The sequence below is a fragment of the Mustela putorius genome, unplaced genomic scaffold, assembly GCF_011764305.1.
Source record: "Mustela putorius furo isolate JIRA1106 unplaced genomic scaffold, ASM1176430v1.1 tig00003834_pilon_pilon_pilon, whole genome shotgun sequence".
NCBI lineage: Eukaryota > Metazoa > Chordata > Mammalia > Carnivora > Mustelidae > Mustela > Mustela putorius.
In genome coordinates this window covers 104,704,736-104,729,502 of record NW_025421987.1, presented here as the reverse complement: position 1 = coordinate 104,729,502, position 24,767 = coordinate 104,704,736, and the positions used below count along the sequence as shown (strand labels likewise).

The 24,767-nt window shown below is 39.7% G+C and overlaps 1 protein-coding gene across 4 annotated transcripts in view; it reads left to right on the top strand.

Annotated features, from left to right (window-relative positions):
* IL20RB (interleukin 20 receptor subunit beta) overlaps window positions 1-24,767 on the top strand; it is a 47,051-nt gene that overhangs the window by 5,018 nt on the left and 17,266 nt on the right. For 2 of the 4 annotated variants that reach the window (XM_004762446.3, XM_004762441.3), the window contains exons 1-2: window positions 1,453-2,246; window positions 23,316-23,442. In XM_004762446.3, the coding sequence (XP_004762503.1) occupies window positions 2,207-2,246; window positions 23,316-23,442 (167 nt within the window). In that variant the 5' untranslated portion in view covers window positions 1,453-2,206. Of the gene's footprint in view, window positions 1-1,452; window positions 2,247-6,662; window positions 6,807-23,315; window positions 23,443-24,767 lie in introns of those variants that run through there. The other 2 variants (XM_004762444.3, XM_045088871.1) reach the window with 2 other exon arrangements.

Sequence of the window (24,767 nt, the reverse complement as noted above, 5' to 3'; positions counted from 1 at the left end):
CTACAGACCTGGGAAAGTCTAGTGGGAGCCAACACTGTCTCTCACCTCACTGACCGACACAGTTTATTCATTGCCCTCCTGCCTCCAGTTTTGTCCCTTCCACTGTTTTTCTCCACTCCAGTCATAAACTTTTTAAAGCTCCAATGCAGGGAATAACATGATGAGATTTGAGCTTTTAACCCTCATTGCTCTCAGGATAAACTCTAACCTCCTCAACAAAGCATTCAGAGCTGTCTGGAATCTTGGATCTATGAGCCTCGTTCCTTGCCACCCAGTCTTGCTCTCCTATATTCCCTTGTGGATATTTCTGTCACTTTATCTTCAATATTGATTTATGACTATTTCCATATCTGTCTTCTCCACTAGTTGAAAAGTTCTTGGATTAGGGCAGGGGCTATTGAATTCCCAGATTCTAGGGTACAGTAGGCCCTTGGTGAATATTTGTTGAATGCATAAAAAATAGGTGATTAACTTTCCCAAAGGTTATAATGCAAATAAGTTCTGAAAGTGGAACCAAAATCTGTGGCACTCTAAAACCCATATTGGCCCACTAATGCATCCCACTAATGCTTACATCAAACAGTAACAAAAAGATATACAGCACCCAAAAGAATTGAAAACAGGGTCTTGAAATGATGTTTGTATACTCATGTTCATAGCAGCATTATGCACAATAGCTAAGAAATGGAAGCAACTCAAATGTCCATTGATGGATGAATGAAGGATAAGCAAAATGTGTTATGTACATACAATGGAATATTATTTAGCTTTAGAAAGGAAGGAAACTCTATACTATACTACAATATGGGTGAATCCTGAGGACATTATGAGTGAAATAAGTCATAGACAAGTAATTGCATGATTCCATTTATATGAGATAGTGTAGTCAGAATCATAAAGGCAGAGAGTACAATGGTGGCTATCAGGGGCTAAGGGGAGGGAGAAATGGGGAGTAACTGTTTAACTGGTATAGAGTTTCAGTTTTATAAGATGAAAAGATTTATAGGGATGGATGGTGGTGATGGTTGCATAACAATTTGAATATATTAATACCACTGAACTCTACACTTAAAAATGGTTAAGAAGGAACTCAGAAAGACAAATAGCATATGATTTCACTATGGGTGGAATTTAAGAAACAAAACAGATGAACATAGGGGAAGGGAAGGAAATATATAATACAATGACAACAGAGAGGGAGGCAAACCATAAGAGACTCAATTCCAGGAAACAAACTGAGGGTTGCTGGAGGGGGCATGGGTGGGGGCATGGGGTAACTGGGTGATGGGGATTAAGGAAGGCACTTGAAGTCATGAGCACTTGGTGTTATATTCAACTAACGAATCACTAAATTCTACTCTGAAAATAATACAGTATATGTTAATTAAATTGAATTTAAATAAAATGATTTTTAAATTGTTAAGAAGGTCAACTTTATGTTATGTATATTTACAAAAAAAAAAAAAAACCTTCAAAAAAAAGTCCCCAAACAAAGATGTCCTGCAAGGAGTCTTGGTCCCATTTTTCTCCTCCATCTTGCTGATTCCCACTCTCTCTGCTCCAAGGCAACCAATCTTGTTGGTTTCTGTATCTCCTTCCAGGTTTTCTTTTTGCAAATATAAGCAAATATAAAGCTATATTCTTCACCTTCTGACTTCTTAAAAGATATTAAAAAAATTTTTTTTTTTAACAACTTCACCTTTTCTGGAGTATGTAGCAAAAGGAGCTAGTAAGTACCCAGCTTGAATGAACTCACAAGATGGAGACTTGGAAGACAATAGCTATTTGAGGAGAGGGTAAAGTAATCTTGCTTGCTCACCACGAGTGAGGCCTTTAGGGACAGCCAGAGTCCTCCAGGACAGAGCTTTAGGTATCTCTCCTAGGCAGATTCTCAAGCTCTTCAGAGTTACCTTTTCTCGGGAACTCTTCTAGGCCACTCCCTCTGATGCAATATCTGGGTTTGGACAGAAAGGAGGGAACTGCACAGCCCGCCCCTTCTGAGCTGACTGGGCTGACTCCTCTTTCTAGAACAATTCAGTCTTCACAGCAATTCAAACCTCAGCTCCAACACCTGCATTCTGAAGCAAGGATGGCTGAGATGGACAGAATGCTTCATTCTGGAAGGAAACAATATTCCAGGTCAAGCTGAATCTGCCAAACACAGACCCTCTCTGTGGTTTTAGAAGAAGTCTTGACAAATCTTATCATGTGGTTTTTCTACGCCTTGATTCCTTGTTTACTCGTAGGTAAGTATGAATTAGAATATAGCCAGTAGCTTGGGATTCAAATATAGGTTAAGAAGGTGAAAAATACTTTAGCAGAGTTTGGAGTTGCAATATATATATAGAACATATTGTGTCTGTTTTTAAAAAGGTTTCTCAAATCTTAAACCTTCATCCCCATTCACAAAGCAACAGCCTGCATTCTGTTTGGAAATCTCTTTCCTAATGATCACAGAACAATTTGGAAAGATAAAGTATCAAAGCAGATAGATTAGCAGAGCTCCATGCATTTTATTATTAATCTCATCTGGGACACGTGGGTTGCTCTGTTGGTTAAGCGTCTGCCTTCGGCTCCGGTCATGATCCCAGGGTACAGGGATCGAGTCCTGCATCAGACTCCTTGCTCAGTGGGGAGCCTGCTTCTCCTGCTTATCCCTCTGCCTGCTACTCCCCTACTTGTGCTCTCTCTCTGTCTCTCTGACAAATAAATAAAACCTTCAAAAAAATTTGTCTCATCTGGTTTTAAAAGGCAAAACATGGTTATCTGGGTCTTTCTGTGTGTGCCTTGGGATGTTAACTGTAAAGACAGGGTAAAGTAAAATAAAGATTCTAACAATATATATATGAATTAAAAGGCTTAATTTGCAACCTTAATATTGGGTATAAGACCTATAAAAATTGAATTTCTCCTGGTCACTGCAGAAAAAGTAGCAGTTAGGTACTCCATAGCATCTTAAAATAATTGGTTTGGGGCATTTTCTCTACCAGTAAGATTACATAATTTTCTCTGCTCCACTCCTGGCTGCTTGTACCTACATGCTTTGTTGTTCCAAAATTGAAGCTCCTTAGTCTTTGCTGTTTCTTCATGCCAAAACACATTTAAGGGAAATTTAAAATTTTAATACTCTGAGGTACTGGGCACTTTGCAGTGTTGGTGGGAGCCCTGAGTTCTTTCTGTCTTTCCTTCCTTCCTTCCTTCCTTCCTTCCTTCCTTCCTTCCTTCCTTCCCTCTCTCCCTCCCTCCCTTGCTTTCCTTCTCTCCCCTCTTCCTTCCTTCCTTCCTCTGAGAACTAATTGTTTTAGTTTAAATCAGGCAACAAATTATTCTAAAGTGATTTGCAGATGTTTAGAATTGGCTTTTTAACATCAAATTTACAGTGTCTCTTCCTAGCTCAAAAACCTTCACAACTCCCAATTGCTCAGTGCATGAATGCTCAGGGCATTCAGATCCACTGTTTGTTTCATGATCCTGCATATTCAGGCCTCAACTCTGTTCCCCATTTTTCTTTGACAATGGTATGAACCACGGGTAGCTGCTGTTTTCACCTATAATACCCTCATTTCCTCCTCCCAGCTTTTATGATCGTTATTTCCTACCAGAAGCACTCTGTTCCTTTCCTCAACTCAAGCCCATACTCCCCTTGTCATTCCTTCTACCTTTAGACTCTTCCCAGACTTCTCTCTCCTTTGACCCTTGACCGCACATACTCAGCTTCAGTGGGTTACTTCTGTTTCCTGTGCTGGCCAGAGGAAAGGGCCTGGACATCTTTTCTGGTGTCCTCACAGCTCCTAGCGTAGGCTAATCATGTTGGTTATTTGGTTAGTTAGCTGATTGATTAGTTGGTGGAAACAAGTTGCCAGAAAAACAAGCCCCCACTAAGCCAGAGGGAAAAGATGAGGAGGCCAAATGAGAAGGGGAAGGCTCAGCAATTTTTTCCAAATTCTTTTTCCTTCACTAAGGTATTGTTGACATTTAACATTGTATTACTTCCAGATATACACCATAATGATTTGGTATTTGTATTTATTGCAGAATGATTAACATCCATCATGGTTATGTATGATGATGGTTAACATCCATCACCATACATAGTTATGTAACCGAACCAATGCGAGTTGGCTCCTTGATGAGTCAGAAACTGCAAGTTAATTTGTTGCACAAGGAAAACTTCTATTTGCAACAAATAAGGAGATGGCAAATGGCTTCCAAAGCGGTAACTCCCCCAGGGTGGATGGGTTCCTTTTGTTTAGAGTTAGAATGAATATTTTAGATAGGAAAACCCTGTCATGGTATGTAGAGGGGGACATAACTTTGCACATGTGCCGTAAGGAAACATGCCTAGGCACACATTGTACATTATGTAAATGAGACTTGTGCTTCTCCTTTACCATGAGATAAAGGTAATTGCTGGTCATTCCACAGGTCACTCCATGGTCCATCTGCATAGGCCTTAGCCTAGGTTTAGCTCAAGCAGTCTGGGTCATCTGGGATAGTAGGAGGTGGTGTCAGGGCCATCGCCATCCCCTGGGGGTAGGTTTGGGTTTCATTTGCCTGAGTTAAGAGGTAAGCCAAAAAGAAGAGCTTAAGGAAAAATATAGGACAAAGGTTAGTGAGTACAAGCAGGTGGGCAGTGAAGGTCAGGTCTTGGAGTCTAGTTGGTGAGTTACACATCTTTTTTTTTTTCTTGTGATGCAATACAGTGCTATTTAAATACCTTAAAATCTGCAAGCAGTATTAATAACTATAGATACCATGCTGTACATTACATCCCCAGGACTTACCTTTTTCACTTAAAACTGGAAATTTGTACCTTTTGACTCCCTTCGCCCATTTTTATTTTTATTTTATTTTTTTAAAGATTTTATTTATTTATTTGACAGAGAGATCACAAGCAGGCAGAGAGTCAGACAGAGAGAAAGGGGGAAGCAGGCTCCCCGCTCAGCGGAGAGCGCGATGTGAGACTCGATCCCAGGACCCTGAGATCATGACCTGAGCCGAAGGCAGAGGCTTAACCAACTGAGCCACCCAGGCGCTCCGCTTCACCCATTTTTAAATTTGGCATTTTCTTCAGTGAGGCAGTCCAGTCTTTTTTTGTTTTGTTTTTAAAGATTTTATTTATTTATTTGCCAGAGACAGAGGGAGAGAGAGCGAGTGAGCACAGGCAGACAAAGAAGCAGGCAGAGGCAGAGGGAGAAGCAGGCTCCCTGCCGAGCAAGGAGCCCGATGTGGGACTAGATCCCAGGACGCTGGGATCATGACCTGAGCCGAAGGCAGCTGCTTAACCAACTGAGCCACCCAGGCGTCCCAAGTCTTTTAAGCCTTTCCTGAAAACTCCTGTTTCAAACAGAGCTGGAAATGAGTGTGGTCTTCTGCCACCTCTAAACCTATACAGAAAACCAAAAACCAAAAAAAAAAAACCAGTAATGGAAACCACAAGGATGTCCCAATCAGAGACACCTGTGTGAGTTTTGACTCCATCACTTGCTAGCTCAGTGACTGTATCATACAACTTCATTTTCCTCATCAGTGAAATGGTTAAAAAAAAAATAGTCACCTTGAGATTGGGAGGTGTTTTAATTAAATGAGATGATGCAAACGAAAGCACTCTGAAGATGTCCATGTGTGCCACCTCCCGGTTAATTATTATTATCTGTGGGTTACGTAAACAGATGGTGTTCTCAGCAAATAATTGCTTTAGTTGAGGTTGCCTTTATACAATTTTGACCATTTCCTCTGGATGGTGTAGGTGATTGCAAAGAATTCTGCAAATTCTAAATGAACTTCTATTACTCTAGATCCCAGGACAGGTGGGTAGAAATTCTTGCTCACCTTTATAGAATTCATTTGCCTTGCGCTGTCCCTTCCAAATAATAGTGTGTGATTCAGGAAACTGATCACTACTACTACTACTACTACTACTACTGATTCCTCCTAGTACTACTACTACTACCACCACCATCACCACCACTCCTCCTACTACTACTGCCACTACTACTACTACCAACAACATTAATAGCAATAGCAGCAACAACAATCATAGTGGCTGTTTCTGAGCTCACACAGTGCTCTAGTTTAGCAAAAATGTTCTCTTGACTTCTCAAAATCCTGCAAAGTAGGTGGTATTACACCCACTTTATACCATGAAACAGACTCAGAGAGGTTCAGTAATTTGCCTAAGTATTTACATATAGTAAGTCAGAGAATTGGGATTTGACTCTGGTTTGGCTAGTTCCAGAGCCTGTGCCCTCTGTATCTCTCTCAAAAAGAAGCTGAGACACTGAAGCAGGAAGGGAAAAGGGAGGACAGACAAATAAAGGGGAATAAAGATGCTGCTACCTTTTCTGAGCATTTGCTATAAAGGCTGTTGGAGGGTAGAAGTGGCAGAAAGGAACCCAAGTGAGGGGAGCTGGCAGTAGACTCAGTGGTAGGAAGCCAGCATTGGCATCATTCTAAGGAGGAGATACAAGGATTTCTGTCTGGAAAATTTGCCCAAGGGCTTTGTGGTGGGCAGCCTTACTTAGTAGCAAAAACATCCTATATAAAATAGGAGATTAGGAAAAAGGAAGTAAGGCTGAGGCTAATTTCATTAAGGGAGCCAACACCCAATTCACTTACTTAATTTTCATTAAATGACATTTCTCTTACCTTCTGTGTGCTAGGTTCTGGGCTAGGTGCTGATTATAGAAGAATAAATTGGAATCCCTTGTCTTCAGGGAACATAACAGCCTGCTGGGAAATATATTTAAGTCTTTGGCATTAGAGAATTGACCATTATAGTTTCAACTATTCTTTGGCAATAAGAGGTAAGATCTGCATTAGTGGTACTCAGTCTCAAATGCACATTGCAATCATCTGGGGAGCTTTTAAAACTATAAATGCCCGGGTTTCAAGAGCCAGAGATTCTGACTTAATTAATCTAGGGTGCTTTCTGGGCATTGGAATTTTTCAAAACTCCCTATCTGGGGCTCCTTAGAGAAGTGGTTTATTCCAGGACTGGGCAGAGAAAATGAAATACAAGTCTGGAGCTTTTGTAGTGAGTAAGAAAGTACTCAAAAAAGGATGGAGCCCTAAGTGAAACGAGTATCCTGGATTGGATCCTGGATTGGAAAAAAGAACATTAGTGAAAAACCTAACAAAATTCAAGCAAGTGTAGAGTTTGGTTAATGGTAATGTACCAATGTTGTTGGTTTCTTAGTTTTGACAAATACATCATGGTTATGTAAGATGTTAGTATTAGAGGAAGCTGGGTGAAAGATATGTAGAAACTCTGTGTTATTCATATTCATGACCCCATACTAATGTAAATAGTTAAATGAATGAATGAATGAATGAATGAATAGTGGAGAAAGAACAGCTCTTCCTTACAGAATTCCAATTAATAAACAGTAAATCATGGTGAATTAGAACATCAGAGCAATAATTGTTACAAATAATAGCCACTAGTAAGTACTAAAACTAATGGATAAAAGTTTGAGAAGGGGAATAGTCACATAGTGTCAAAGTATGTCCTCTAAGTTATTTATTAATTATAAAGGGAGAAATGATAACTTTTATAGTAGAGATACCACCTTAACCAAGTCACCAAGGTTAACATCACCCATAAGACACTTACATCATGAACTCCCTGTGAATACATGCTAAAAATATATTACCTCAGTCAAATTATGGGAAAAAATCAGATAAACTCAAATTGAGGAATATTCTACAAAACAACTGACAAGTACTCTTTTAAAATTAACATATAATGCATTATTTGTTTCAGTGGTACAGACCTGTGATTCATCAATCTTAAATCATGTGCCCTCTCCAATGTCTATCACCAAGTTATCCCATCCCCCCACCTCCAGCAACCATGTTTGTTTCCTATGATTAACAGTCTCCTATGGTTTGTCTCTCTCTCTCTGGTTTCATCTTGTTTCATTTTTTGCTCTCTTCTCCTATGATCCTCTGCCTTGTTTCTCAAATCCCACATATCAGTGAGATCATGTGATAATTGTCTTTCTCTGATTGACTTAATTCTCTTAGCATAATACCCTCTAGTTCCATCCATGTCATTGCAAATGACAAGATTTCATTTTTTGATGGCTGTGTAATATTCCATTGTGTGTGTATGCGTGCACATACACACATGTACTTATCACATTTTTAAAAAGATTTTATTTATCTATAAGACAGAGAGAGAGAGCACGAGCAGGAGGAGCAACAGGCAGAGGCAGAAACAGACTTCCCACTGATGATGGAGCCCAATGCCGGACTCAATTCCAGGACCCCGGGATCATGACCTGAGCTGAAGGCAGATGCTTAACCGACTGAGCCACTCAAGCATCCCTACCACATTTTCTTTATCCATTCATCTGTTGATGGACATCTGGGCTCTTTCCATAGTTTGGCTATTTTGGACATTGCTATTATAAACATTGTGGTGCACGTGCCCCTTGAGATCACTACATTTGTATCTTTGGGGTAAATACAAATTTACTCCAGTAATACAATTTCTGGGTCATAGGGTAGCTCTACTTTCAACTTTCTGAGGAAACTCCATACTGTTTTCCAGAGTGATTGGCTATACCAGCTTGCATTCCCACCAACAGTATAGGAGTGTTCCCCATTCTCTACATCCTTGCCAACATCTGTTGTTTCCTGACTTGTTAATTTTAGCCACTCTGACTGGAATGAGGGGGTAGATCTCATTGTGGTTTTAATCTGTATTTTCCTGATGCTAAGTGATGTTGAGTACTTTTTCATGTGTCTGTTGGCCATCTGGATGTTTTCTTTGCAGAAATGTCTGTTCATGTCTTCTGCCTGTTTCTTGATTGGATTTTTTGTTTCTTGGGTGTTGAGTTTGATAAGTTCTTTATAGATTTAGGGTAGTAGCCCATTGTCTGATATGTCATTTGCAAATATCTTCTCCATTCTGTTGATTGTATTTTGGTTTTGTTGACTGTTTCCTTTGCTGTGCAAAAGCTTTTATATTGATGAAGTCCCAATAGTTCATTTTTGCCCTTGCTTCCCTTGCCTTTGGCTATGTTTCTAGGAAGAAGTTGCTGCAGCTGAGGTTAAGAGGTTGGTGCCTGTGTTCTCCTCAAGGATTTTTTTTTTTAAAGATTCTTATTTATTCATGGGCAGAGAGAGATCACAAGTAGGCAGAGAAGCAGGCGGGGGGGGGGGGAGGGGAAGCAGGCCCCCCCCCGACCCAAGCAGAGAGCCCTATGCGGGACTTGATCCCAGGACCCTGAGATCCTGACCTGAGCTGAAGGCAGAGGCCAAACCCACTGAGCCACCCAGGCGTCCCTCTCCTCAAGGATTTTTTTTTTTATTTATTTTTTAAATTTTATTTTGTTTTTTTAAAGATTTTATTTAGTTATTTGACAGAGATAGATCACAGTAGACAGAGAGGCAGGCAGAGAGAGAGAGAGAGAGGGAAGCAGGCTCCCTGCTAAGCAGAGAGCCTGATGCGGGACTTGATCCCAGGACCCTGAGATCATGACCTGAACTGAAGGCAGTGGCTTAACCCACTGAGCCACCCAGGTGCCCCTCCTCAAGGATTTTGATAGGTCCCTGTTCTCACATTGAAGGTTTTCAACCATTTTGAGTCAATTTTTGTGTGTGGTGTAAGGAAATGGTCCATTTTCATTCTTCGGCATGTGGCTGTCCAATTTTCCCAACACCATTTATTGAAGAGACTGTCTTTTTTCCATTAGACATTCTTCTGTACTTTGTCAAAGATTAGTTGACCATATTGTTTCGGGCCTATTTCTGGGCTCTCTATTCTGTCCCATTGATCTATGTGTCTGTTTTTGTGCCAGTACCATACTGTCTTGATGATGACAGCTTTGTAATCAAGCTTGAAGTCTGGAATTGTGATGCTGCCAACTTTGGCTTTCTTTTTCAATATTCCTCTTCTATTCAGGGTCTTTTCTGGTTCCACACAAATTTTAGGATAATTTGTTCCATTTCTGTGAAAAAAGTCAAAGGTTTTTTTTTTTAAGATTTTATTTATTTATTTGACAGACAGAGATCACAAGTAGGCAGAGAGGCAGGCAGAGAGAGAGAGGAGGAAGCAGGCTCCCTGCTGAGCAGAGAGCCCAATGTGGGGCTCTATCCCAGGACCCTGAGATCATGACCTGAGCCTAAGGCAGGGTCTTAACCCACTGAGCCACCCAGGCACCCCAAAAAGTCGAAGGTATTTTGATAGGGATTGCATTAAATGTGTACATTGCTCTAGGTAACAATATTTGTCTTCCAGTCCATGAGCATGGAACATTTTTCCATTTTGTTGTGTCCTTCTCAATTTCTTTCATGAGTACTTTATAGTTTTCTGAGTACAGATCCTTTGCCTCTTTAGTTAAGTTTATTCATAGGTATCTTATAGTTTTGGGTGCAATTGTAAATGGGATCAACTCCTTAATTTCTCTTTCTTTTGTCTTCTTGTTGGTTTATATAAATGCAACTGATTTCTGTGCATTGATTTTATATCCTGATACTTTACTGAATTACTGTATGAGTTCTAGTAGTTTTGGAGTGGAGTCTTTTGGGTTTTCCACATGCCATCTGCAAAGAGTAAGAGTTTGACTTCTTTTTTGTTAGTTCAGATGCCTTCTATTTTTTTTGTTGCTTTGTCTGATTGCTGAGGTTAAGACTTCTAGTACAATATTGAATAGCAGTGGTGATAGTGGACATTCCTGCTATGTTTGACCTTAGGGGAAAGGCTGTCAGCTTTTCCCCCATTGAGAATGATATTTGCTGTGGGTTTTTCATTAGATGGCTTTTATGATATTGAGGTATGTACACTATGAAGAGTTTTAATCAAGAAAGGATGCTGTACTTGGACAAATGTTTTTACTGCATCAGTTGAGAGGATCATTTGGTTCTTGTACTTTCTTTTATTTATGTAGTGTATTGCATTGATTGATTTGCAGATGTTGAACCAGCCTTGCAGCCCAGGAATAAATCTCACTTGGTTGTGGTGAATAATCCTCTTAATGTTCTGTTGAATCTTTTTGACTAGTATCTTGGTGAGAATTTTTGTAACCATGATATTGGTTTGTAATTCCCCTTTTTGGTGGGGTCTTTATCTGGTTTTGGGATCAAGGTAATGCTGGCCTCATAAAAGGAGTTTGGAAGTTTTCCTTCTATTTCTTTTTTTTTTTTTTTTGAACACTTTCAGGAGAATAGGTATTAATTCTTCTTTAAATGTTTGGTAAAATTCCCCTGGGAAGCCATCTGGCCATGGGCTCTTGTTTATTGGAAGATTTTTGATTACTGTTTCAATTTCCTTCCTGGTTATAGTCTCTTCAGGTTTTCTATTTATTTGTGGTTCAGTTTGGTAGTCTGTATATTTCTAGGAAAGCAACAGTTTCTTCCAGATTGTCTAGTTTGTTGGCATATAGTTGCTCATAATATGTTCTTACAATTGTTTATATTTCTTTGGTATTGGTTGTGATCTCTTTCATTCATTATTTTATTTATTTGAGGTCTTTCTCTTTTCTTTTTGATAAGTCTGTCCAGGGGTTTATCAATCTTATTAATTCTTTCAAAGAACCAGTTCTTTGTTCTTTTTGTTGTTGTTGTTTTATTTCTTCTACTGTTCTTTTGGTTTCTATTTCAATGATTTCTGCTCTAAATTATTTCTCTTCTGCTGGGGTTAGGCTTTATTTGCCTTTCTTTCCCAGCTCCTTTGCATGTAGCATTAGGTTGTGTATTTGAGACCTTTCTTGTTTCTTGGGAAAGGCTTGTATTGCTATATACTTCCCTTTTAGGACCCTTTTTGCTGCATCCCAAAGATTTTGAAGAGTTGCGTTTTCATTTTCATTTGTTTCCATTAATTTTTTTTTTAGTCTTCTTTAATTTCCTGGTTGACCCATTCATTCATTAATAGGATGTTCTTTAACCTCCATGTATTTGCGTTCTTTCCAACTTTCTTTTTATGATTGAGTTCCAGTTCCAAAGCATCGTGATCCAAAAACATGCGGGAACAATCCCAGTCTTTTGATACTGGTTGAGACCTGATTTCTGACCCAGGATGTGATCTATTTCATGTGCCCTCAAGAAGAATGTATATTCTGTTGCTTTAGTATGGAATGCTCTGAATATATCTGTGACATCCCATCTGGTCCAGTGTGTCATTCAAAGCCCTAATTTCCTTGTTAATCTTCTGCTTAGGTGATCTGTCCATTTCAGTGAGTGGGGTATTGAAGTTCCCTATTGTTATTGTATTATTATCAATATATTTCTTTGATTTTGTTATTAATTGGCTTATATAATTGGCTGCACACATGTTAGGGGCATAAATATTTATAATTCTTAGATCTTGTTGAATAGACATTTTAATTGTGATCTAGTGTCCTTCCTCATCTCTTATTACAGTCTTTAGTTTAAAATCTAATTTGTCTGATATAAGGATGGCCACCACAGCTTTCTTTTGATGTCCATTACCATGACAAATGATTTTCCACTCCCTCACTTTATTTTTAATTGTTTTTTAAAGATTTTAGACTTAAAGATTTTACTTTTTTATTTGACAGAGAGGGAGATCACAAGTGGGCAGAGAGGGAGGCAGAGAGATTGGGGCTGAGCAGAGAGCCTGATGCAGGGCTTGATCCCAGGACTCTGAGATCATGATCTGAGCAGAAGGCAGAGGCTTAACCACTGAGCCACTCAGGCCCTCCTCTACTCCCCCACTTTAAATCTGGAGGTGTCTTTGAGTCTAAAACGAGTCTCTGGCAGAGAGCATAGCAATGGTTCTTGCTTTTTTATCTATTCTGATACCCTGTGTCTTTTGATTGGGACATTTTAGCCTGTTTACATTCAGAATAACTATTGAGAGATATGAATTTAATGCTGTTGTATTGACTGTTTTGCCTGTAAGGTGACTGTTACTGTATATTGTCTCTATTCCTTTTGGGTCTATGTTACTTTTTGTCTTTCTCTTTGCTTAGAGGGTTCCTTTCAATATTTATTATAGGGCTGGTCTGGAGATGACAAATTCTTTTTTTAAGATTTTATTTATTTATTTATTTATTTAATTTAAAGATTTTATTTATTTATTTGACAGATCACAAATAGGCAGAGAGGCAGGCAGAGAGAGAGAGAAGGAAGCAGGCTCCCTGTTGAGCAGAGAGCCTGATGGGGGCTCGATCCGAGGACCCTGGGATCATGACCTGAGCTGAAGGCAGAGGCTTAACCCATTGAGCCACCCAGGTGCCCCGACAAATTCTTTTCTTCTATTTGTCCCGGTAGTTTTTTATCTCTCCATTTTGAATGACATCCTAGCTGAATAGAGCATTCTTGGTTACATACTTTTCTCATTTAGCACCCTGAATATATCATGCCATTTTCTTCTGGCCTGCCAGGTCTCTATGGATAGATCTGCTGCCAATCTAATGTTTCTACCCTTATAAGTTACAAGATGCTTTCAGGATTTTCTCTTTGTCTCTAAGATTTATAAGTTTCACTATTATGTGTTGGATATATATATCCATTTTTATTGATTTTTGAGGGGGATTCTCTGTGCCTCCTAGATTTTGATGCCTGTTTCCTTCCCAGATTAGGGAAGTTCTCAGGTGTAATTTGCTCCAATATATCTTCTGCCCCCCTCTTTCTTTCCTCTTCTTCTGGGATCCTAATTATTCTAATATTGTTTTGCTTTATGGTATCACTTATGTCTTGAATTCTCCTCTTGTGATCCAGTAGTTGTTTATCTCTCTTTTTCTCAGCTTCTTTTTTCTCCATTAATTGCTCTCCTATATCACTAATTCTCTCTTCTGCCTCATTTATCCTAGCAGTTAGAGCCTCCATTCTTTTTTTTTTTTTTTAAGATTTTATTTATTTATTTGAGAGAGAGACAGTGAGAGAGAGCATGAGCGAGGAGAAGGTCAGAGAGCGAAGCAGACTCCCCATGGAGCTGGGAGCCCGATGCGGGACTTGATCGCAGGACTCCGGGATCATGACCTGAGCCGAAGGCAGTCGTCCAACCAACTGAGCCACCCAGGCGTCCCTAGAGCCTCCATTCTTGATAGCCTCTCACTGATAGCCTTTTTTATTTCAATTTGGTTAGATTTTAGTTCTTTAAATTCTCCAGAAAAGGATTCTCTAGTGTCTTTTATGCTTTTTACAAGCCCACCTAGTATCTTTGTAATCATTATTCTGAACTTTGGTTCTGACATCTTACTATTGTCCATAGATTAGGTCCCTGGCAGTCAGTACTGCCTCTTGTTCTCTTTTCTGAAGTGAGTTTTTCTGTCTTGTGTTCTGTCCAGAGAAGAATAGATGGATGAGAGAACAAAATGTTAAAATGGCAATAATGACTCCAGAGAAATATACACTAAACAAATAGGAAGAGACCCAAAACTAAGAGGGGGGAAAAAAAGAATATAATCAGACAGGTGAGCAGAATAGAGCAATACACCTGATTCTGTGTATTTTGGTCTGTTTTTTTTTTTTTAGAAAACTAGACCCCAAAGTTGTAAAGAAAGAAAAACTTACATATGTACAAAAATAAAATGAAATATAATGAAAGGATAGAATATAACTATAAAAATGGAAATTAAAAGACAAGAAAAAAAAAAGAAAACCAAAAACAATAATAAAGAAAAAAAGGAAGGGATATAAACAGACAGGTGAACAGAATAGAAATACATTATCTCTTGAGTGTATTTTGGTCAGTTAATTAGAGGAAATTATACCCAAGATTATAAAGAAAGAAACATATATATAAAAATAAAATACATTGAACACATTGAAAGGATAGAATGTAACTATAAAGATGAAAATGTTTAAAAATGTAACAAAACAGAAGACCCCCCCCCAAAAAAAAATAGGGAGAGAGAGAATATGATCAGGCGCGTGACTAGAACAGAGCCATATACCATATTTTGATCTGTTAGAAGAAACTGCATGCCAGTTATATATATATGTATAGATATAGATATCTATCTATCTATCCCAGTATGTGTGTGTATGTGTGTGTATATATATATATATATGTATATACACACAAATCAGATTAAATACAGCGAAGTGGTAGAATGTCAATGCAAAAATGAAAATTAAAAAATATTTTAAAAAAGAATTTGATAAGATAAGTTGCTTGAAAAAGGAAGGAAGAAAAATCTAAAAAAAAAGAAGACCATTAAAAAGATTAAACTTGAAGACTAAAGAATCATGGGGAAAAAGTCATGAATTCTATGGGCTATATTCCCTTAGTGCTGGTGTTCTGTAGTTCACTTTGATCAGTAAACTTGGTCTTGGCTAGATGTTCTTGTTGATCTGGGGGAGGGACCTGTTGGATTGATTCTCAGTTGTCTTTGCCAGGGGCTGAGTGACACTGCCCTTGCCCGGGGCCAGACAAAGTAATCTGCTCAGGTTTGCTCTATGCACCCTTTAAAAAAAAAAAAAAAGATTTTATTTATTTATTTGACAGAGAGAGATCACAAGTAGGCAGAGAGGCAGGCGGGGGGAGAGAGAGAGAGAGAGAGAAGGAAGCACGCTCCCTGCCAAGCTGAGAGCCCGATGTGGGACTTGATCCCAAGATGAGATCATGACCTGAGCCAAAGGCAGAGGCTTAACCCACTGAGCCATCCAGGCGCCCTCTATGCACCTTTTGTTCCCTGGAGGCTTTTGTGCAGCTTTAGAGGATGAGAATGAAAATGGCGGCCTCTCAGTCTCTCGCCCCAGAGCCGAAACTCGGGGCCCCACTTCTCCTGTGAGCCCTCAGATAAAAGCAGTCAATCACTTTTGACTCCCTGGTCTCCAGCTGGACTCTGAGCTCACCCAGTTTGTGGCTGAACATTTCTATCTCAGGCACACAACCTGCTTTCGAGTCTCCAAACGCAGCAGATTCCTGTGGCCTGCTTCTAGACCCCTACCCCTCCTCCCAGGGGAGGAAAGGGGGTCTTGCCAGTTCTGCCACAGACCAGGGTTTATGGCAACCATGAATTGAGAGCCCACTCCTGGGCTCACTCTTTGCAGCTGACTTCCGCAGTCTGATGCTTGGGAGCTCTGCCACTCAGGCATCCCTGGTCTTCCTGAGACCTAGAGGATCACTCCCTGCTTAGCTGCCTGAGTGATGTCCCTCACCGGAGCAAACTTTTGAAAATTTCGATTTCATGCTCCACTGGTCTCTCACTTGCTGGTTCCCAGCTGATAGAGGTTCCCTCCCCCTGCTGTCTGGCTTCCCAAATATTACCTCAGATTCACTTCTGTGCACCTCCTACCTTGCAGAAAGTGGTCACTTTTCTATTTGTAGAGTTGCAGCAATTCTTTTCTTCCATCTCTGGTTGAGTTTGCAGGTGTTCAGAATAATATTATAGCTTTCTCTCTGAATTCCCTTTAACCAGATGAAATTTAGGTCTCTTGCTCCTCCACCATCTTGGACTCCTCTCCCTGAGTAGTACTTTTAAAGGTGAGGTCATAAAGACAAAGACTGAAAACAGTTTGGTGGAGACTAAATGCAGGATCCTGAATTGGTTCCTGGGAAAAAGGAAGGATATTAGGAGAAGAACTGGTCACATTTAAATAAAGACTGAAGCTTCATTAATGATACTGTACTAATGCTAATATCTTAATTTTCATAATTATGTTATGGTTATATACATATGGAAGGCTAAATTAGAGTGTATATAGGAGATTTCTCTACTATTTTGGTAGCTCTTCTCTCTGTCTGAAATTATTTTTTCTAAGATTTATTTATTTGAGAGAGAGAGAGAGAGAGAGCACTTGAGTGAGTGGGGGAGGGGCAGAGGGAGAGAATTTTTCACGTGGACTACCTATTTAGGTAGTCTCACGACCCTGAGATCATGACCCTAGCTGAAACCAAGAGCCAGATGCCCAGCTGACTGAGCCATCCAGGTGCACCTAAGTCTGAAATTATTTTAAAACAAAACTTAACAGGACTGCCTGGGTGGCTCAGTCTGTTAAGCACTGGACTCTTGATTTTGGCTCAGGTCATGATCTTAGTGTCCTGGGATCAAGCCCTGAGTCAGGCTCCACCCTCAGCGTGGAGTCTGTTTGAGATTCTCCCTCTCCCTCTGCCTCTGCCACTCCCCCTGTGTGTGCGTGCATGCTCTCTCTCTCTCTTTCTCTCTCTCTCTCTCTCGGCAGGGAGCCTGCTTCCTCCTCTCTCTCTCTCTGCCTGCCTCTCTGCCTACTTGTAATCTCTCTCTGTCAAATAAATAAATAAAATCTTTAAAAAAAAAAAACTGAGAACCTATTCTGGATGCAGTGAGAGAGAGAGAGATGGGAAGACAGAAAAGAAAGTTGGAGAAATTTGAAGCATGAAAGGGACTCAATCAACCATTGTTGACTTTAAAGATGGAGGATGGGGGCCTTTAGCAGGAATATAGGGGGCCTCTGGTAGCTGGAATGGTAAAGAAACAGATTCTCCCCTGGAGCTTCTAGAAGAAACGCAGTCCTGCCAACTCACAGGCCCCTGGAGACCTGTGTCAGACTTCTGAACTATAGACTGTAACATAATAAATCTGTGTTGTTTTATAAGATGCTTAATTTGTTACAACAGCAAAAGAACACTTAGGCTGCAAGAGAGAGAGAGAGATCAGCATTGTGAATGAAGCTCTATGCAAAATATGTTGCTTAGGTTTGCCCATGCTGAATCTTAATAGTCATGTCACGGTCACCAGGCTCAAGTCTCTATTGGAAAAATCACCAAAGAGGCTCCACCCAGTGATCTTTCTGAAGATACTTCAGTCAGACTGCTAGAAGGAGAACAATACAATATTCTATAGAAACAAAAGCATAAATGTTTACAAGGAACCAGAAGATTATATAGAGGGTTCCAGCATCTCTCTCCAACTCTGGTGAGAACCCTCATCCAATGTGGCTAAATGTATAATTCTTTGAGATTTTGTACCCTCCTCACTGTGGCTAGTCTGTCTGTCCTGTTCACACTTCAGGTTTACTCTTCTCTTTCCCCTTGGCTATACATACAGTTAAGCCTTGAACGACACACTAATCCTGGTATAGTAAAAAATCCATTATAACTTTTTTTAGATTTTTTAAAAAAAAGATTTTTATTTATTTATTTTAGATAAATAAAATATTTATTTTATTTCCTAGTGATCAACTAGGAAAAGTAGGAGCAGAGAGAGAGAGAGAGAGAGAAGCAGACTCCCTGCTGAGCACAGAGCGTGATTCGGCGCTTGATTTCACCAACCTGAGATCATGACCTAAGCGGGAATCAAGAGTCAGATACTTAACCAATGAACCACCCAGGCACCCTCCCATAGAACTTTCAACTTTTCTAAAACAATTATTAATAGGCTGCTATTGACAGAAGTCTTACCAAATGTTATCATAAACAGCTGATTAACACGTATTTTGTATGCTATATGTATTATATCCTCTATTCTTATAATGAAGTAAGCTAGAAAAGAAAATGTCATTAAGAAAATCATGAGGTGGGTGCCTGGGTGGCTCAGTTGGTTGAGTGTTTGCCTTCGGCTCGGGTGGTGATCTCGCGGTCCTGGGATCGGGCCCTGCATCGGGTTCCCTGCTTATTGGGGAGCCTGCTTCTCCCTCTCCTTCTGCCTGCCACTCCTCCTGCTTGTGCTCGCTCTCTCTTTCTCTCTGTGTCAAATAAGTAAATAAAATCTTAAAAAAAAAAAAAAGAAAATCATGAGGTAATATGATGAGTGCTGTGAAGTGTGTTAGCCTGAAGATTCACAGACCTGTACCCTGAGGCTAATAATACATTATATGTTAATAAAAAAAAGTTAAAAAAATAAATCTTCTTTTTGGGAGAAAAAATCATGAGGTAATAATTACTGTATTGTATTTATCAAAAGAGATCTGTGTATAAGTGGACCTGCATAGTTCAATCCCATGTTGTTCAAGGATCAACTGTATTCTTTATTTCTTCAATTGCACATTTACATCAGGTAGAGTCTTTTACCTGGTTTCTTCAGAGACTTGACTTCAATACATGTTGCTCCTGGCTGATTGATGACACTTCTTGTTAATGAGTATGCTGTGTGGATAAGAGAGTTTTCTTTTCCCCCCTTTAACAGTGGGAGAGGATTTTTTAACCCTTTGAAGGTGGAAAGAGTCCTTTTGCGCTTGAGTTCCCATCTCATAGAGTCATTTCCTATTTTCTATTTAGTGTCCTAGCAGAAAATGAATCTTCCTCATGCAGTGCCATGATACTTTCTAGGTAATTCTATTAAATGTTGCCTGGCATCTGTAGCTCATGGGCATTACTGTCTTTCCATCTCATACCCAATGTACATGTGCTACATAAACATGGACAAAACAAAGATGAAATTTGGAATACACTAAAAGAATAGCCTAAGGATATCAAAGATGCTGCCTTTAGGCCTCAGAAAGAAGCAGCAGTTTTCTTTTTCTTTTTAAAAAAATATTTAATTAATTTATTTAAGAGAGAGAAATTGAGAGAAAACACCTGTTCATGTACTTTTTTTTGCCATCTGTATGTGCTCTTCAGTGAAATGTCTTTTCATATCTTTCACCCATTTTTTAATTACTATTTGCTTTTATACTATTGAATTTTAAGAGTTCTTTATATGTTCTAGACATGAGTCCTTTGTGAGATACATAGCTTGCAAAGATTTTCTCCTATTTTGTAACCTGTCTTCTCATTCTCTTAATTGGTTCTTTTGCAGAGCAAAGGGTTTTAGTTTTGATGATGTTAAATTATAAATTTTTCCTTTTATGAATTTGCTTTTGGTATCAGCTCTTTGCTTAGTCCTGAAGATTTCCTTCCTTCCTTCCTTCCTTCTTTCCTCCCTCACTCCCTTTCTCTCTCTCTCTCTCTGTGTCTCTCTCTTTCTTTCTTAAGATTTTATTTATTTATTTGACAGAGAGAGACACAGCAAGAGAGGGAACACAAGCAGGGGGAGTGGGAGAAGGAGAAGCAGACTCCCCGCCAAGCAGGGAGCCTGAATGGGGGCTCAATCCCAGGGCCCTGGGCCGAAGGCAGACACTTAATGACTGAGCCACCCAGGCATCCCAGCCCAGAAGATTTTCTTAATGTTTTTTGTTAAAAGTTTTAGAGTTTCACATTTACGTAAAGTCTATGATCCATTTTGAGTTCATTTTTAAATAAGGTATGAAATTTAGGCTGGGATTTATTATAATTATTATTTGTCTTACAGATGTCCCATTGTTCTAATATTGTTGGTTGAAAAGGCTATCCTTCTTCTACTGAATTACTTTTGTGCCTTTGCCAAAAATCAGTTGAGAATATTTGTGTCGATTTATTTCTGGGAACTCTATCGTGAGTCATTGATATAAATGTCTATTTTTTCTCTTTTTTTGCCAATACCGTACAGTCTCAATTACTATAAGTCTTTAAATTGGGTAGATTTATTCCTCTCATTTTATTATTTTTCAAAATTGTCTTAGTTACACTAGTTCCTTTACGTTTTCCTATGTATTTTGGAAAAAAAAACCCCTGTCTATATCTACAAAAACCCTTGATGGGTTTTGATAGGAATTACATTAAACCTGTATATCAATTTGGGGGAGTTACCATTTTAATTATGTTGAATTATCCCATCCATCAACACAGTGTGTCTCTCCATTTACTTAGATTTTCTTTGAAATCTTTCACCAACATTGTTGTGTTTTCTCCATACAAATCCTAGATATGTTTTGCTATGCTTATACCTAAGTATTTCATTCTTTTTTTAGTGATTTTCAGTAGTATTTCTAGCTTTGGTGTATAAGTGTTCATTACTAATATGTAGAAGTACAATTAATTTTTTGTTTATCTTGGATCCTATGAATTTGATGAACTCACTTATTAGTTTTAGGAAGTTTTTGTCTTTCTTTTTTTTTTTGTAGATTACGTGGGGATTCCTCCTCCCCCCCCTTCCTTCTTTCTTTCCTTCCTTCCAGCTTATTTTTTTTTAAGTATTCTCAACACCCAATGTGGGTGTGTTGTGTGGGCTCAAACTCATGATCCTGAGATCCAGAGTTGCATGATCTACTGACTGAGCCAGCCAGGTACCCAATTCCATGGGATTTTCTATATAGCCTATCATGTTACCTGCAAACAGGAGGAATTTCATTACTTCATTTCCAATCTGTAATGCCTTTTACATCTTTTGTTTGCCTTATGGCAGTTGCTATAACATTCAGTATGATGAATAAAAGTGGTGAGAGTGAACATCCTTACCTTGTTCCTGATTTTAGGGGGAAAGCATTTAGTCTTTCACCATTAAGTGTGATACTAGCTGTAGGTTTTTTGTAGATGGCCTTTATCAAATTGAGATAACTCCCTGCAGTTCTTAACTGGAAAAAAGATGTTTTCTTTTTTACATCACAAATGAGTGTTAGATTTTATAAGTACCTTTTCTGTGTCAATTGATATGACTGTATTCTTTAGTTTATTGATATGGTGGATTACATTAATTGACTTTCAAATTTTGAACTAACCTTGCATACCTGGAATAAATCCCACTTGGTCATGGTGTATGATCTTTTTTATACCAAATTTGTATTGCTGGTATTTTGTTGATGACTTTTGCATCTAAGTGCATGAGATATGTTGTTCTGTTGGGTTTTATTTTTGTTTTTAAAAATACATACTGTCTTTGTCTGATTATGGTTTCAAGGTAATACTGACTTTATAAAATGAGGTGGAAAGTTTTTCTCTTATGTTTATTTTTTGAAGAGGTTGTATAAAATCGGTGTATATTTATTTATTTTTAATAATTGGTGGCATTCTCCAGTGAAACCCTCTAGGCCTGGAGATCCAATTTTTGAGAGTTTAAAAATTACTAATTAGGGCGCCTGGGTGGCTCAGTGGGTTAAGCCGCTGCCTTCGGCTCAGGTCATGATCTCAGGGTCCTGGGATCGAGTCCCGCATGGGGCTCTCTGCTCAGCAGGGAGTCTGCTTCCTCCTCTCTCTCTCTCTGCCTGCCTCTCTGCCTACTTGTGATCTCTCTCTATCAAATAAATAAATAAAATCTTTAAAAAAATAAATAAAAATTACTAATTATAGTTGTATATTTACATAGCTATATAATACCCATATATCTGACTAGAGAAATGTGTTATACAACACATATACTTTGCCAGAGGAAGGATGTTGGAGAGGACCATGTCTCACCCTCCTGTGCCATTCCACTGCAGCTGGCTCTTCTCCTTTTCATCTCTTAAGTGATTGCAAAGTTGAGTGGGGATGGCAGGAAGCCACCCTGTGGGTACCCCAGGTGTTTCCTTGCAGGGCAGGCTGTGGATGCTGAGAGTAAGATGGAGGTAGATCACCAGGGTCCTACATCAGAGAATCAAGGGCATTAGGCGGGAAGTCCCCAGGACCCCCCATCTCCTCATGGTCACAGGGCTTGATAACGAACAACAGGTGCCAATCTGGAGACAGGCACAGAGATGAAAAAACCCGGGTGAGTGCCCCCGTTCTTCCCACACTCTTATCAATGTTATCGCTACAGTTGTAACAGCAAAGGAAGGCAGGTGTTAGGCATTAAAAGAGAAGTTTGTAAAAGTGGGAGGAGAAAGACCATAACAGAAGATCCAGGCTACACCCTGGGATGCATGCAAGGATGGACCCCAGGACTGCCCACCTCCTTAGGAGGGCAGGTTCACTTCTATAGTTCTCTTTGATACTGCATGAAAACCGTAGACCACTCTGGGGCACACTCAGGGCAGACCACATACACCTGTGTGAGGAGATGCGTGGGGCCCAGCTGGCTTAGGGTCCTGCGGTCTACTGGGGGTGGTGCCCTTCTGGATTGGACTCCTTCCACAGAAGACCTGAGCCTGCACTTCCCGGCTGGCAGCTGATGCTCCATTTGGCTTCTTGGGGGATGTGAAGGGATGTGTTTTGGTATCTGAGGATGGCAATAGCAGGAGAAGGAGGTAATGAGAAAGTGGCAGGAGACTGCATGGCTTTGGTCACATGGATAGCAAGTGGCAGAGTCAAGGCCTGCATCTAGGTGGGTCTGACATAAAAGTTTAAATAACATGCTTCAGTTTTCTCATTTGTACAATGGGGAAACCAATGGTCCTTACCTCCCAGTGTGATCATGAAGATTAAATGAGATAGTCATTTACCAATCTAACACATGGCCTAGATAGAACATAGTAAGTACTCATAATATTAGTCATTATTATTATTGATGTTAATATGCCATTAATCACCAAAGGCAGAGTTAAAATGATGATAGCAAAAATTTAGCATCAACACAAGTATGATGAAATTAGAATTGTTTCTGATTCATTAACATGTGAGGCCTTTTAATAGAAACTGATTTGAAGCTGTGTCATTCCTCTGATATGAGCCCACATGTCAGCCTGTCTAAATGCTTCAATCCCAGATGGAGTGGCCATCCTGCCTGCCCCTCAGAACCTCTCTGTACACTCAACCAACATGAAGCATCTCTTGATGTGGAGCCCAGTGGTTGTGCCTGGAGAAATAATACACTATTTTGTCGAGTACCAGGGGTGAGTTTTTTTGTTTCTAACTATTCTCCCTTTAAAGAATATTTGAGTCCTAGAGGTATAGTCCTCATTGCAGAGCTCAAGGGGACTTTGTGAGGCCAGGGACAGGTTATTTCCCATGATCTGCCTCCTCTGTCTGCATGGGCGTTGAGACAGTTGAAGAAGCAAGGAAAGCTGTCCTGTGGATTTGACACTGAACTCTCTGGGAATGTAAGTGTGTATAAACACATTTTGGTACAGGTTCTTTTCAACAGTGAGCCAACCGTCTAATCCTAAAGAAAATGCTATGAGTTTGACTCTGACTTGAGGTGGATAGATCACTGGAGATGCAGATCCTTTGGAGGTGGAGGGAGACCAGTTTTCCTGAATCGGAGCATGCCCGTAGGAACCAAAATAAATCATGACCTTAAAGGTCAGCTGGACCTGGGGCTAAGCAGGCTCTGCTCTTTTCCAGGTGTCCAGGTTCTGAGAGCTGTTGAGAAGGGACAGGGACACAGAAGGTGCTCAATCTGTTTCATGAACAGTAAATACAAACTGAGCAGTTATGTGTGTAGACGTTCCTCTGGGCTCAGGGGTAGAGTAGACAAGGTTCTTAGCTATAGGAAGCTTACATTTAGAAGAGAAGACAGACAGTAAAAAGGGAAAGAAATAAATACACTAGGTTTGCACTCTCCAGTGTGGCAGCACTAGACACAGATAGCTATTTAAATTTAAATTAATTAAAATTACATTAAAGTGTCTGTTTCTCAGTCATACTAGTCACATTTCAAGTTCTTGATAGCCACGTGTGGCTAGTGATACCATAGTGAACAACTGTAATATAGAACAGGTTCTATTGGGCAGCCCTGTTCTAATTGGCTTCAGATAGTATTCTGTGCCAGAGGAAGCTAAAGGCTGATGAGATAGAGGGTCGACGCCGAGGCTCCTTTTAATTAGGTGATCAGGTGTGATGAGCACTGGGTGTTATACTGAATCACTGAACATTATATCAAAATCTAATGACATACTATACCTTGGGTAATTGAATTTAAATTAAAAAAATTAGGTGGTCAGGGAAGGTCTTTCTGAGGAGCTAATGTTTCAGCTGGTGTCTGAAGGACAGGAGGAGCCAACAAATGTGCAACAGCAGGGGTGGAACATTTGAAAAGTGAACAGGCCATCAAAGTTCCTAAGGGAACAAGAGCTCGGCATGTGGGAGGAATGGCAAGGAGGCCATGGAGAGGGAATATCGTGTTTAGGGGAAGAGTGAGAGAGAAGGCCAGAGAGCCTTACAGTCCACAAGAAAGAGTCTGTATTCCATTTTGAGTGCTTTGGAAGCCACTAAGGAG